This window comes from Accipiter gentilis, chromosome 4 (genome assembly GCF_929443795.1).
Source record: "Accipiter gentilis chromosome 4, bAccGen1.1, whole genome shotgun sequence".
Lineage (NCBI taxonomy): Eukaryota > Metazoa > Chordata > Aves > Accipitriformes > Accipitridae > Astur > Astur gentilis.
In genome coordinates this window covers 40341833-40356615 of record NC_064883.1, presented here as the reverse complement: position 1 = coordinate 40356615, position 14783 = coordinate 40341833, and the positions used below count along the sequence as shown (strand labels likewise).

The window sequence follows — 14783 nt, the reverse complement described above, 5'->3', positions numbered from 1 at the left end:
CCTTACATTCTCGGAAAAGATTTTAAATCAGTTTACACTGTTTCCCTACAAGCTTAAGGGATTCTTTCCTACTGTATCACATCCCTGCACAGATTTTTTTTTTTTCTTGTCTGAAAATCAGTTTTTTCAAAATGGATTTCCAAAACTTTTGCAGTAGCCCATGCTACGGTACTGCACTTTATATTGAGGTATATTCTTAAAGGCTAATGGTCTGTCACATTTGCTACACCCAAATCCAAGCAGCAAGCACAGAGAAGGTTGTTTTCAGTCCTTGCAGAATTATCATTACCCACCTGAATTAAACATCTCCTCTTCTGAGACTTCTGAGCAGTGCACCAAAGTAAGCCTCATTATCTACTAACTCCCTAATTTGTAACCAATGAAACAAACAAATCTAGTCAAATGAGCATCAGCATTTTCTAATTAAATGTCCAGCTTAGCAGTATGAAGGCAGAAAATTTATTTGATTACAATATTACAAATGTGGCACAAGCAGATTCATTGCAGCAGATGGTATTTGCAGATGTTCCTACACAGAATTAACACTGGCCTTTGAATCCCTGCCATTTAAGTGCTATTATAACTGTTATCCCAGTATTTTCTTAAAAGCATAGAAGTAGCTCAGGAATTAGATGCATCTCCAGGATGACACTGTATCATTCTCTTATGCTTTAGGAGACTGCCTTCTGACCTATAGATCACATACACTATGCAGCAAGTACAGTTTGGATGACAGTAACTCAAAATTTAAGGGAACGTGCTTTATTATAGCTGCTAAATAGGTAGTATAGAGTAACTGAGAAGACCTGGCAAACAAACAGGATGGAGAGTCAGGCCACTGGTTTGCACTGTATGATCACATGTCTTTATGGGAAGAGAGCATTAATTTTATTTAAAATTGCTGAAACTCAATGCAAGCTTCCCCATTACTGAAGCATTTATTTCACAACAACATGTGGATCGTTACACTGTAACTGAACCAAATTATAAATCTAAAACTTTGTAATTGTGGCAGTTCCCACAGGGAGAAGTTAAACAATCTTACAGAGCTCAAATGCTGAAGTTATCTCCAAGTACTCAAGTAACTGGGAAACAGGCAATGATATCTGTATTATCTCTTGCTTTGTATCACCTCATTATTTGCTTTAAACTCTTTCTTTTCTAAGACTTTTTGAAGTCTTTCCTTTTTATGGAAATCCATCCAACTAGGAAACCAATCATTTTTCTTCTGATTAATTCACTGGTGAAATCAATTTGCATACTACTTCTTGTAGTACCAGTATAACAGAGTGGGCACTCTTTAGGATTTTAGGGAAAATCCACTAAAGGTGATGCTTGATGTGCAAAGAGTGCATTTCAATATGCTCATACATACTACTAAAAAAAAAAAAAAAAAGGGAAAAAAAAAAGCTCTATTGGTAACAACAATAAATAAAATCAATCTGCCCCTTGCTTTCAATACAAGAGCAAGAATATGCTGTATCAACTCATGATAATTTTAGTAGTAACAAAGAAAATAAATTATAATCTCCCAGATACATTTCAAAATTACTTATCCTTCTCTCTATTATTTGGGTAGGACTAGCTAATATGTTAAACTGAATTCTTAAAGGAAATTAAGACTCAGTAAATCACCGTTACACAGACTCTTTCCTTACCCTTGAGGAGGTACTCAAAAGCAATTAAAGAGTAAAGTCAGAAGAGAACACATGCTTTATCACAGACAAATTTCAAAACTATGAAAGTGTCAGCTAAAATAAAAGCTCCAATATGTCAGAAGAATTAAAAGTAATTGTCCTTTTCTATTAGCAATATTTACATGCATGTTAATCACATACCCCCTTCGGAACAGTTTTAGAATATTATTTCATAAATTAACAATAGCAGAAAGGAAGGTGTGTCCTACTTTCACATCAGTATTTAAAAGATGCACAACTCTCCTGACCAGGCTGCTGTTTTTAAAAGTAACAAAGGAACACACCTTGACTGTGCAAAGACATGAGCTGTGGTGGAGGTGGAGGCTGTGGCAAAGGAGCTGGCTGTGTGGTTGCTGGACTTAATACAGCTGTGAACAAATCTTCAACATCCTTTCCTCCTAGCTCTGCAAAAACACTGTGCATGAGTTGGCTGGCATTGTTTACAAACTATTTTATAAAAGACAACAAAGATTAGAACACATACCTGGGATTTTGTACAGTTTGCCAAGAATAGCACCTGGACAAAGTAAAGACAACACAGGAAGAGTAATCATCAAAAGATGCAATAAAATTAATTCTGCAGGCAAGTCCAAATAGGTATGTTACAATACATAGATAAGTAATTTGAGAAAAAAAGAGATGATTTCTACTTGTTTTCTAGAAGACCAAGATCAAGGACAAAAAAATTACCGTCTGTGACCATTTTGTCTAGTTCTGGACTGAGGATTCCATCCAACTGTTCTTCACTCAATGGCCGTGAACTCTGGTTGACATTCGGCTGAGGCAGAGAAGAAGGATCATCAGAGATGGGACCAATATCCAATCCAGCTGAAGGAAGAAAGAATATTAAGTGAAGACATAAATAGTAAAATTTATTGGTATAGAATAAAGAGCCTAAAACTCCCCCCCGCCATAGCTGAGCGATCAACTAAACCAAGATTTTCTAAGATTTGAAATGTAAGGCAAAATAAGATATTCATTACAAAAAGTAAACAAAACCGCCTACTATTTACCTCCTGTTTACTGTATTGTTTGAGGAATGTTAATTGAAAGGAATGCAACTGGAAGAATAGGAAATAAGACTACTAAGTTTAGGTACAGCATGTTTTTGAGTGTATACTTTTCAGTAAATAGTTCCACTATAACTATTTTTCACATTTTAAAAACAATCACACCAGTAGTCAATACAGTTCAACCTCATGTACCTTAAGGTTCACCCCAAATATTCTTATAATATTACATTAAATATCTACTGAAGTGCTGTTCAAGTGTAGTCAAAGTCAAACAAGTTATAGCAGTTCCTGTTTCAAAAACTACTGAATATTCTGGATTACATCAAAGTGATTTGTTGGTACTGAGAGAACATAATTTACTACATGAATTTCCTAACTTCCTTTACAAGTCAATAAATCTCTCGGATGAGAAAGCTCTTTGAAAAAAGAACTACACACTTCAGTATTGAAAATATATTTCTGTATTAGATGCCAAATAAAAACAAATTTAAAATAACAAAACATGCCATTCTACTTATTGTCAACCTGTGTTTTACATAAAGTGATAAATCATCATCCAGTGGAAACAAAAACATTGATGCTGTCTGTTTTATTCATGCTTTAATATATTCACATTGTTAAAATGCTTTTAATTTACAAAAGATACCACTATGATAAAAACTACACACTACTACTAGAAGTAATATTAAAATTAACAGTGGCAGCAAGAAAATGCATGGTTTTGTATCATGAAACACAAAAACTCAGGAAAGTTTTTAAAAGCTATAAGCAAAACTTTATGCAGTACTCTTAATGTGGAGTGCAGAGTTTATATAGGTCGTGTTAGACTCAAACACCACAGAAACGGTGGAAAATGAAAGCATGAATTAGTGACACAGTAAAGGAGTACTAGTTTCTACACATGCAATTCTTTCAGCTAAAACCACTAGGAAAGAGGACTACTTCTAACCATGGATCATCCATTGTTTAGTTTCTTACCAAATGGGGAGGGTGAGTTCTCAACCTGGAAAGTGCATAAATCAAGACCTACAGGACCCAAACCAGATAAAATGGATGATTATAACACGAAAACAAAAAAAAGTAAAGAAAAAGCTGCATGCTGAAAAAAGCTACGCAGGTATGATAGACAACGGCAGCTACATTTTATTCTCTCTTAAGCAGCAAAGCAAAGAGCCAAGTAAAACAAAATGTTGAAAAGGTTGGGGGTTTTTTTGGTAGAAGACAACAAAATCATCTCAAGCCAAGGTATTCTTAAGATATGAAAATTGTATCTGAAATCACCTAGAGCATGACCTATAGAAATAATACAACAAAGACATCTATAATAAAGAGAAAAAAACAAAAACCAAAGAAACCTTATAAACATACATACCCGAATGATCTCCAGACTTTACCAAATCATCAGAAAGTATTCCAAGAATATCATCATCAGTATTTAAGACCTCAGAAAGATCAGCTAAAGGATCGTCGGTGCTACCTGTATAAGATGCAATAAATAAAATCAACCAGTCGTGGCATTTAAACATGACTCTGGTGATGTATTATAGCTTGAGCTATAAACTCAAACACAGATTTACCAGATAGAAGGGCCTTCTATAGTGTCTTTTGTACTGCAAGTCACTCTGGGGTGAGAGGCTGTGCTGATGAGTCATCCCCTCCCATTCAGTACTGTGGCCACCTTTACATGCTTACGTTGTTTAGTATCTTCTCCAATACAGTAAACGTGATAATGTGACCAGTCATGTGGAAGAAAGACCAGGTGATTTTAGGGGAAAAACCCCCAAGATCTAGTGAGAACTTGCAACCTCTAAGACACAAAAGGCCTATGAATGTAAACGTCAACAAACATGTTTTATAAAGGACACAGCTCACAGCAAATCAACAGGGAGTATTAAAAAAAAAAAAAAAAAAAAAAAGTGATCAGTTACTTCTCTTACTACCACTATCTTTTCTTAAGACTATGGAGCAACCAGTCACTACACCCTGATAGGGAAGTAAGAGTAAGAAGCAGTAGTAACTAAATGGAAATTGGAGATGCTATTTTTTAGATGAGAAGAAATCCTGAAGAAGTGACAACAGCCAGAGGTAGAAATTTCATGTTTGTTTGTTGTCTAGGAAAAACTGGCCTAGTCCAAGCAATAAATTATTTAATAGTAAATAATAAATTCTGGATATGATTATCTACTTGACATCCAGTCCATTAGAGAGAAACAACTCCAAATGGCCCATCTGGTTTTGTTAACTAGTTTTTTAGGTCTATTACAGATGTGCCACATTTGATGAAAATTGTTTGAGAAATAAACAGAAGTTGAGAAAAATATTTTTCAGAAAAACTGCAAACTATCATGACTACACGAGCAATCATTGCAAGACCAATGAATCATGAAAAGATGGTAAAATATACAAATACACATATAATTAAACAGAGAAAATGGATCGATACAAACCATACCACGTACAATGTGGAAAACAAATATGGGCAGGTTAAAGAGGGACCAGAAAGTCGAAGAGCAAACGTATTTCACAGATACACGGGTTATCTTTCCCACTTTTACAACCCAACTGCCCCAGGAAAGTATTTCTAGCTTAATTCAGAGGCCTGATGCCAAGGATTTACTTATATCATGAGGCTACTTTCCAAGCTGCTAAATTTTACAGCAACTTAAACGTTCCTTCTGCTGTTTTTCAGAGACAGCCCTTTTCCCTTCTGCCATTACTGAAAGTCAAAATGAAAATGATTCTTCTTCACTTTACTATTTTTATTCTTCATTTTTATCTTTCGTAATGCAGACAAGATGATACCATCCTAATTCAATCATGTTTTATGTCTGCCACTCAACTAGGTGGACTGATGTACCAGTGCAGACCAGTATGTTTACACTTACATAAATAATATGGCTCCTATTGATATCAGGAGAAGTATTTTAAAATGCCTCAAAACCACATCACTTTGTGGGCATAGTTATTTTGTGTACCTGATAAAAAGTACTATGAAATGTAAGCTTTTAAACAGAACCTAGTTGTAGGGTTTGGGTTTTTTTTTTTTGGTTTAGTTAGGCTGGTTTAGGGTTTGGGTTTTTTTTGGGGGGGGCTGGGTAGGATCCTTGTTTTTCTTCTGGCAATTTGGTCTGATACCAATTATGCAAGTAACTAACTAACACCAAGCACTGCAAGGTGATGTTAATGACTTCAGCTGATAGGCAAAGGACTGACTTTAGCTGTTCTTTAACATTCCCCAATTCCTACTGGAAGGCAAGTAAATAGCAGGGAGAAAAAAGCCCTTATAAAGGAAGTACCCAGACTGTATTAGCAGCCTTAAATACTTCTGTAGTATTTTATGTTATGGTGTTTTTCTCCAGAGCCCTCAGTAATGTGCTTGGGAACAGTCCCTAAAAATTCGACTTCCAATTTGGATATAAATATATTGAATAAGTAGCTAGGAAGAGCTCAGGTGGAAAGATACAACTGAAGAGTTTACCACCTATAGCTACAAACTGGCCATGAATAAATTCAGGCTTCAAATTAGAGGGCTCCTAACTATTAAGGCAATCAGATTCTGTAATGACCTTCTGATGAGATTAGTAGGTTCAAAAAAAGCTACCTGCTTTCAAAATGGAGCTTGTTAAGTCTATAAAAAGGCAGAGTGTTGGTGATAGCAGAGGACTAGACTCTATGATCCACAAGTCTCATATAAGACATCTAATCTAAAGCATATTTTTATATTTTTCTTCTATTTTTTCCCTCATTTTAATTCCAAGTGTGCTAAATATTATCTTGGGAACAACTGAATCACTTTAGTCAGCTGCTTCAGATCAGAATCAATAGCTGGTTGACATCTGCTGCCAAACAAATAGCTCAATACTGCTCATTAATTTGGCTCTTTCAGAATGGAGATGAAAATTAAGACAAAGCAAAATGGAAAATAATTTGCTTGTAACGCTGCATCTCTAAGAGAGCACAGTTCTACTGCTATCTTATGATCCTGATTCCTCCAATGTATTTACTTTTATTTAAGAAGTTCTAAAAGAATAAAAATGCCTCTCCCAAGGCTGCAGCCACCCTAAGATGTTTAATCACACAATAACATATCTAGTCATAAAATGTCCCAGCAGCATTTGAATCAGTTGCACAGAGAATCAGACGATTCCTCTCCTTTTGTCTATGAAGAATTTCTTTAGCATTATCTGGAGACCCTACTTAAACAGATGACTTTTTCAGCATCCCTAAAAATATACACTGAACTTAAGCTATTTCAAACTAAAGGAAAGATCACATTGCCAGAGCCTTCACAGAACACACCTCATCAAGTGGCCTCTTTTTCATCAGACACACCCAGGTCAAGAAACTCAAGAGAGATGTAGCCAGTCCTCAGATCACTCAGAATGCAACAGATCCCAATCACCATGTTCAACTTTACCCATGAACAGCCAGGGAGACCCTGGAGATCTGGTCCTCTGTGTTCCCAGTGAGCAAGCCTTTGCACTCTGCTCTGGCACTGTCTCGGAAATAATTTTAAGTTGGTCCCATGTAGGATACACTGTGCAGTGTGCTCCACGTTATAAAACCATGGGAAAGGTGAGTCTTGTAACTGAAAACAAAAAGTGCAACCTCTTTGCCAGACAGAAATCAGGACTGGAAGCCTCAAGCTCACTTCAGTCACAGTTACTAGAAATCAATAGTGAACAAAGGACTCCAAAAACCCTCTTCTGGCAGGCTCTGCCAATCCCTATCACTACTGCAATCCTGTCTTGCAAAAGCTTCAGCTACCCTTAATCAAGCTCTAAGAATATACAGTCACAGACCATGTCACTGAAATGCACTATCAGTTCATGAGCAGACTGAACACATCACTGTTCAACTCCCTAGCAGTCCTACGCACATGTTGAACAGCAAAGCAGACAGGACAACTTCTTTAGATGCTTGAGCGCTCTTTAGAAGATGAGCAAGTATATCTAACCCTTAATCCTGGGATTAAACAAGTGGAGTTTCAAAGAAAAGAACATTTTCCTTGTGGAAAAGACCTATCCACTTAAGCAAGGACTCTCACAGGAGTCAGCAATCTTTGTGAGAGCACTGTAGGAAAGTAACACAGTTGGTTAACAACACAGTCCTGCAGCCTCCCAGTGCAGTGAATAAAGCAGTTCACGTTCCTGCTCCGAAGACAGGTCTGTACTGAAATGACAAAAATATCACAGGTGCTCCAGGACACTCACTGTTCTCACCTCCAGCTCTGCTGCAATACCAGCCAGAAGGGAAGATGTGACTGTTGCTAGCTCAGCAATTAGCCAATTTGCCAGGGTCTCCATCACTAAAAATGAACCTGTCTCTCACACATGTGTGGATGCTATTGTGGAAATAACTGTCTCCCACAAAGTCACAGTGAAAGAGTTAAGAAAAATTGCACTACAACTGATCAATAGTGGCAGATGACTTCAACCACTGGTGCTCCAACTACAACAAACAGCTCTGTCTGGACACAGTCTTGGCTGGAAATCTGAACAGTTGAGAGACAATTGTTGAGAACATTCCTATGGCCAGAAAGCGCTCTCCTTTGAGTCTCTCATATAAAATGGGAAAGACAACAGGTTATCCACTAAAACTCTTGCTAGTGATTTGTTTATTAATAGCCACCTCATTATGACTTATTTCTAAATAAAAAGAAGAGAAAATGACAAAGCTTTACAACTTTGCTTATTCATAAAGAACAGGTTTTTTAAACATTCCTGTCAAACTTTGGAAAAATAGAACATTAAATTAACATCAAGTTCATGAATTTCTAAAACGTTTTACTACCATAATACATGAACATTAGTGACTTTAATCTTGCAGTTGGATAGGCCAGCAAAGACTTCTGAATCTGTATTTCTCTGTCTTCAAAAGAATGCTGGGGTGAAAAAAAGTCTATGTGAGCGTATCTTGTAGTGTTGGAACCAATGAAATACAGACCTTGAAACACTCCATTTGTTTCCCCTTCAGGGGATGTTAACTTTTGCATTCTCTATTACTCAAAATTTCAACTGTATAAGAATCAATGTTTAATTATAATGTAGCCTTTTGCTTTTCATTTAGCAGATTTTCACTAAGTAACAATCACAAATAAATGATTTTTCTTCAAATGATTCTCTGGACATGGGAAACTGTATCAATGTGTGTAAACACTTCTAAATGGAAAAACTTGTGAGGACAAGCTGAAACATAAGCCAAAAATTAACTAATATACACAAGAAACAGTAACATTTTTTTTAAAAAAATACAGAATGGTAAGACACCTCTAGCTAACAGCATACACTACAAGACACAGAGAAAAAAATAATTTGGAGGAGACAGTAAGATTTTCACTTTTAATTGCTCCTTTGTGTGAAGCTGCCCTTTCAGCAGCACTTTACAACCCTCTAGCTATTTGCAAAACTCTCAGTAGTAACTTCAGTAAGGTTTTGCAATAGCAAAAGCAAAAGATTGCCTAGGGGCTACAAACTGTACCTGGAAAGGGCACTCATGTTCAGAAAGGACATAGTGAACCAAAAATTCCGAGGAGACTGGCAACCTAAAATAATCTAAAACGTTAAAGAAAATAAAAGCTGGATGATATTCATCCAACTAATATTCACTAGACTACTAAAATATCTTTTAATTAAGAGTATCTTTGTCATCTTCTATAATGGATCTGTGTGCTTATTGTTACACAGAATAAATTTTCATTAATTTTATAGACATAGATGTTACAGTCAAGGAGTTTCAGATTTGCATTAAGTGCCAACTGTTGTGCCATCCACTGCTCTTTCTGAAACATCTGGAGCCCTGAAGCTCAATATCCCTGATTATCAATGTAACTTAACCTCACAAGGACAGTTAATATTCAGAATGTTGAAAATACATCAGATAAACATTGTGAGAAAAGTGGAAAAGAGAGTGGAAAAGCCCCAGTTGCAACCACAAAATCAAACTACTGAATTATCACTAACTTTAGCTTTGTATACCTTGAGGTCCCAGTTTTGCCTGAGCTGGAGTGGAGGTTGAGCTAAGAAGCGGGTCAGATGAAGGATCCAGGAAACTGGTGGTCAGATTTGTTTTACATGAGAGTGGAAGTGATTCTTCAGGCAAATTATCTAGGCTCATCTTATTTTGTCTACTGGTATCTAGTAGGTCTTTCCCAAAGAAAGCTTCCTGCAAAGACGACAAAATGATTCAATGTAGGAAGAACACTGTATCTACTGAAAAAGTTTGTTAAATGCCAAAGTTAAAATTAAAAGCCAAAGATTACTAGAAATACAAAAACATAGTCTCAAGTCTCACATGCCTTCCAGTATGGCACCATCTCTTGCAGGCTATGAGGCATGGATACAGTGGATACAACTTAGCTGAGGCAGCTACATTATTACCATTTTATGGTTAAATGTACACCTTAAATTATACAGAAAACCTATAGTCACCTTATGTATATGTGGCACAGACAGTGTACCAATACAGTGTTATTATACATCACAAGTTTTTCAGTATTTACAATATTTCTCTTCACATAAAAAGGACAGCTGAACAAGGGGAACACTACTGGGCAACTTGGTCAAGGCCACAAAAGAATTTTATGGAAAACATGCAAGCGCACTGTGGTCCAAATTCTGGACTGACAATACACTGTGTTTCAGTTAGCACAAAATCATCCTAACGTCAAACTGCAGTAACAAAACACCTGAAGATGTTTAACTTGCATTAGTTATCTTTTAAAATATTATGTAGCTTAAGCCTGAGTACTCAGCAATTTGATAACAACCTAACAAATTTTCAAGCCAATTTTTATTCATTATGTAAGAACTTTTTCTGTTTTCATGTAGTCTTTAAAATCTTGATTTAGGACACAGCTGCTAAAAATATAGATTTTTCAGTATCAATTATTCCAAGATGAGCAAAAGAAGAATCTAAGAATATTGCACGTTCTACAGGAGTAAAACATGCATTAAGAAAAAAATATTTATCCTCATTAATCCAAAGGAAATATTGCTTATTTTCTTCCTAACTCCATTCCCCACTTACGAAATACAAGTTATTTTTAGACAGATTGTTCTGCTTATCTGTCAATTCTTTGCTTTCAATCCCAATATAGTCTATGTCATGAAGTTTCGTGAACATCTACAAGATAATAAGGCTTTCATGAAAAGGGTGGCTGAGCAGAAGACCAAACCAAATAATGTTCTCAGTGAGAGACATATATGAACGAGTCAGTTTATAAACTGGTTGACGGTAGGTAAGTTGCTCAATCACCATTAGTATCCTGGGTATTATCCATGACTGCTACCTCTTACCTGCTAGGGACATCACAGAATTAATGGCAGGGAAAGAACAGCGATTATTGTGGTAGAGAGCTGCGGGGCATATAAAACCACAAAACTGTAGGAAAACAAGTTTCCCCTATCAAATCATGTTCTGTAATCCTCTGAAAAGAAAAACCAGTATCTTGAGGAAATGTCTTCATCAGGCTAAGATGTCCTACAGAGTCGAGTGCTGAAAATGTCATGTGTCAGTTCAGAGAGAAAAGAAAGGCTTCTTTCCCTGCACCCCCAACCCTATCAGAACAAGTAGAGATCTATACATTGAGAAATAACACCAGAGGACTGGAGATTTAACGTAATATACAGCCTTCTGTGCAAACTTATGAACATTCTTTACAGAAAACCCGTTTAATTTGAATGATAAATTGGGAATCGGAAAAGAAACCTTAGTGGTTTGAATGAACTATGAATCAACACACAAAGATCAGTTTTTTAAATGGATTTACACAAGAAGTCTACAATAGCTTTACCTGCAAGTAGACAGGAAAGGTTTCTTCAAGTTTATTTTTCTTTTTTCTGTAACGCTTTTTTATTTTCTCAGTACTTTCAGAAGCTGGGGTAGACTCCTCAACTGGAGTGTCTGGCAGCTGTTCTGTCCAACCTAAAAGTAATATTCAGACACAAATAAATAAAATACTCAGTATCTTGCTCTAAAGGTACAGTGGCAGCATACCTAACACATATTGCTACCTATCTGGATGCATGGTTTTATTGAGTATCACTCTAGATGTATTCTAAAGGTGGCTTTTATCTAGCCAGCTGTGAACTGCCACCTGAGCATCTGGGCTCTGGCAGTAAGAAATACTGTATGTGATACTAGTCACATCACTCACTACCTTGTTGTACCTCGCTGGCTGAAGACAGACCTTTAACTTTATCTCCAAGCCACCTAAAAATCTGGTAATTTGAGAGAAATTATGGGTGTTACTCAACCAGGTATTTGAAAGATAATTCCACTGAAGTAGTATCTCCAAAGTCATGGACAGTTACACTTTAATCACCTTCCGTTTTATACACTACTTCTTCTCAAATTAAAAACCATCTTTTTTAAATCCAAGAAAAAACTGTCATATAAATAATAAACAGGCCAGAAAAAGAAATCGATAAAGAAGCCCTTCAAGAAAAATTACACATTTATTCAGGTATCATATTCCAAAGTGGCACTTTTTTTTCTAATAAACACAAAAGCACACAGTGCTCATCAGTCATTCCGTACTTTATTTCAACCAACCAGGGAAAACACCACAGGTAAAAGCAGAACTTTCTAAGTCCTGCTACATCCGTCTTGCCAAAGCTAATTACATGAAGTTAATGACCCTGGGAAGTTATTTAAGAAACTATATTATTGTGGTAGTAAAATCAGCTATGCTTTGTACTGCAGTAATCTCTTGTACCATATTCAGAGGACAGTGAGTAGAATGAGGCTCACCAACGCTGTGACCTCTGCATTGTTTGAGTGAGCTTTTGCAGAGAAAGAGGGTGGAACATGGCAAGAGTAGCAAAACACTTGGTAAAGCTGATGAGTACTGGCAGCTGAGAAGCAGGCTCTCAGCAAGCTACAATGATTTAAAACATATAAAGATTTTCTGAGTTATTTTTTTCTTAACAAGCAATTGTGCCTGAGCAGACAAAAAGAAGCTCAAACTTTTAATTGAAGAATACTTGTTCAAGAATACCGGTTTTTAACAATATGCATTGTACTGTTACCCCAAATGGGGAATTGACTTTTTAGCCAATTTTTTTTTTTTTTTTTTTTTTTTTTTTTTACTTAAAGGAGCTGATCCCTACAGAAATGAACAACTTTAAAGCAAAATTTTCAACACTACCTGACACAATGTAGTATACTACACTGAATGAATATTTACAAAGCAGAAAAACACAGCTATAACACTAATATTAAAGAGAAAGCAAGCATTGTATTTGAATAGCTAGAATACTGGGTTGCACTGGTAAAAGAAACAATTGTTGGCTTCACAAAGTAGTTCTACAAATGCAAGCAAGGGCAACATTTAACTTAGTTTTTAATACTGCCTGGATGCTGTGGTAAAGATCCAGTCTCCACCACGTTGTACAAATATATAGCAAGAGACTGATCTGGCTCTAGAAAGGTTAAAAACACGATAGCTAAACAGACAGGAGAGAAACAGCAGAAATCAAAGGCCAGAGTCTTTTAACTGAGATGGTATCAGCCACCCTTTAGAAGCCTCTTTCTACTGACTTTATAGGAAACAGGCTCTGAACTAAACATATTCCCCAGCTCAACTTAATGATACCTCAGTATTTTCTAGATTAGGTAGTGTGAACAAATCCAGATGGATGAAATAATTTAGTCTAATCACACACAGCAAGCAAGAGAACAAGGCCCATAAACAAAATCTGACTTCTTGTTAGGTGCCCAATCTACCAAGTACTACCGTGTCAGATGCATTAAAATGGCTTTGCTATGAGAAGAGAGACCAGAGTACGATTCTTCAGCCCTGGAAAAAGACAACTGATGGGGGAATATGACACACGTCAAGAAAATCTTTCTGTATTACAAATTAATATAGAATGATTTTTTAAAAAATCGTTTTTCATAACAAAGTCCAAGTGTAGCTTATGAAACTCTCAGATATCCAGTTTAAAATAAGAAGGAATTATTTCTTTATGCAACAATAGCATATCGTTGAACGCACTAACATAGGGTTTTCCAGAGCATAAACAGATACTTAAAAATATCAGACACATTTGTGGAACGCTGACGAGTATTAAAACTGATGGTCCAGAAGACAACTCTGGATCAGGAAAACATCTGGAGGAAGGTGTACCAGAAAGAGGATTGCTCTAAACTTACCTCATTTTTTACACTTTTTTCTGTCTTCTGCTGGTCAAAGCTAGGCTAAACAGAGTTCTGACACAATACAGCAGTCCCTACAAACCTCACTATTTTAAATCTCTCTCAATAGCCTGCAATTCATTGCTTCAGTTTCTTTGTAAATCATGGGTTCTGCTGAAATTCTAAGTATGCAGGAATGAGTATTTTCAGTTGAATTAATAAAGTCATCATGACAAACACAAAGACCTTTTTCCTTTGTAGCACATCTCTAGAAAGATCTGTATGTTAATGAGTTGCATTATTTTCATTGCATTAAGCATGAACAAAAAATTAAAAACAAGTTTCTGCACTTACCTTCATCTCTGCCAGGCAACTGCTCAGAAACAGATCCAGAAGAATCTTTCCTGGAGAGCGATCTTTTAGTCTTTCCCTGCCCCGTACGACTTCTCTGACGTACCATAAATCCACCAATACCTAACAAGGAAGCAAAAATTCAGTATATTGATTAAAACTGTGTTTCAAAGTAAGAATGAGAGCCAAAATTATTCTGCAGGTAAAGGGGACTACTGCATCTGTGGAGGTCTGAGAATGAATCTGAGATACTTAAGGAGTTTTCATTCAGAATTTCACGAAACATTTCGGAATTCTAATGTCTCGGTGGGTATATGTAAGTATCAAAAAGGATCAGAATTTTAGGACTGTAAAACATCCACAAGAAGTTCAAATCACCAAACCTGGCAACTTTCAGATGTTGGGTTTCCCCTCCTTTGGCAAGCTGATGGATTGCTAGAATTAGAAATCAATCTACCAAATGAAACCTATTAAAGAACCTTAAAGGACCATAAAAAACCTCTACAAATTGCTCTAGAGACCACACCTGATGGTACTAGAGAAGGACATATCACAAAAATAAAAATATAATTAATCAACACCA

General features: G+C 36.3%; 1 protein-coding gene across 13 annotated transcripts in view; it reads right to left on the bottom strand.

Annotated features, from left to right (window-relative positions):
- KMT2C (lysine methyltransferase 2C) overlaps positions 1 to 14783 on the bottom strand; it is a 199561-nt gene that overhangs the window by 35916 nt on the left and 148862 nt on the right. For 12 of the 13 annotated variants that reach the window (XM_049799094.1, XM_049799092.1, XM_049799098.1 and 9 more), the window contains 8 exons: positions 14204 to 14323; positions 11505 to 11635; positions 9688 to 9874; positions 4083 to 4187; positions 3689 to 3736; positions 2388 to 2525; positions 2182 to 2214; positions 1982 to 2101 (listed from right to left, as the gene is read on the bottom strand). In XM_049799094.1, the coding sequence (XP_049655051.1) occupies positions 1982 to 2101; positions 2182 to 2214; positions 2388 to 2525; positions 3689 to 3736; positions 4083 to 4187; positions 9688 to 9874; positions 11505 to 11635; positions 14204 to 14323 (882 nt within the window). The remainder of the gene's footprint in view (positions 1 to 1981; positions 2102 to 2181; positions 2215 to 2387; positions 2526 to 3688; positions 3737 to 4082; positions 4188 to 9687; positions 9875 to 11504; positions 11636 to 14203; positions 14324 to 14783) is intronic. The other variant, XM_049799100.1, reaches the window with a different exon arrangement.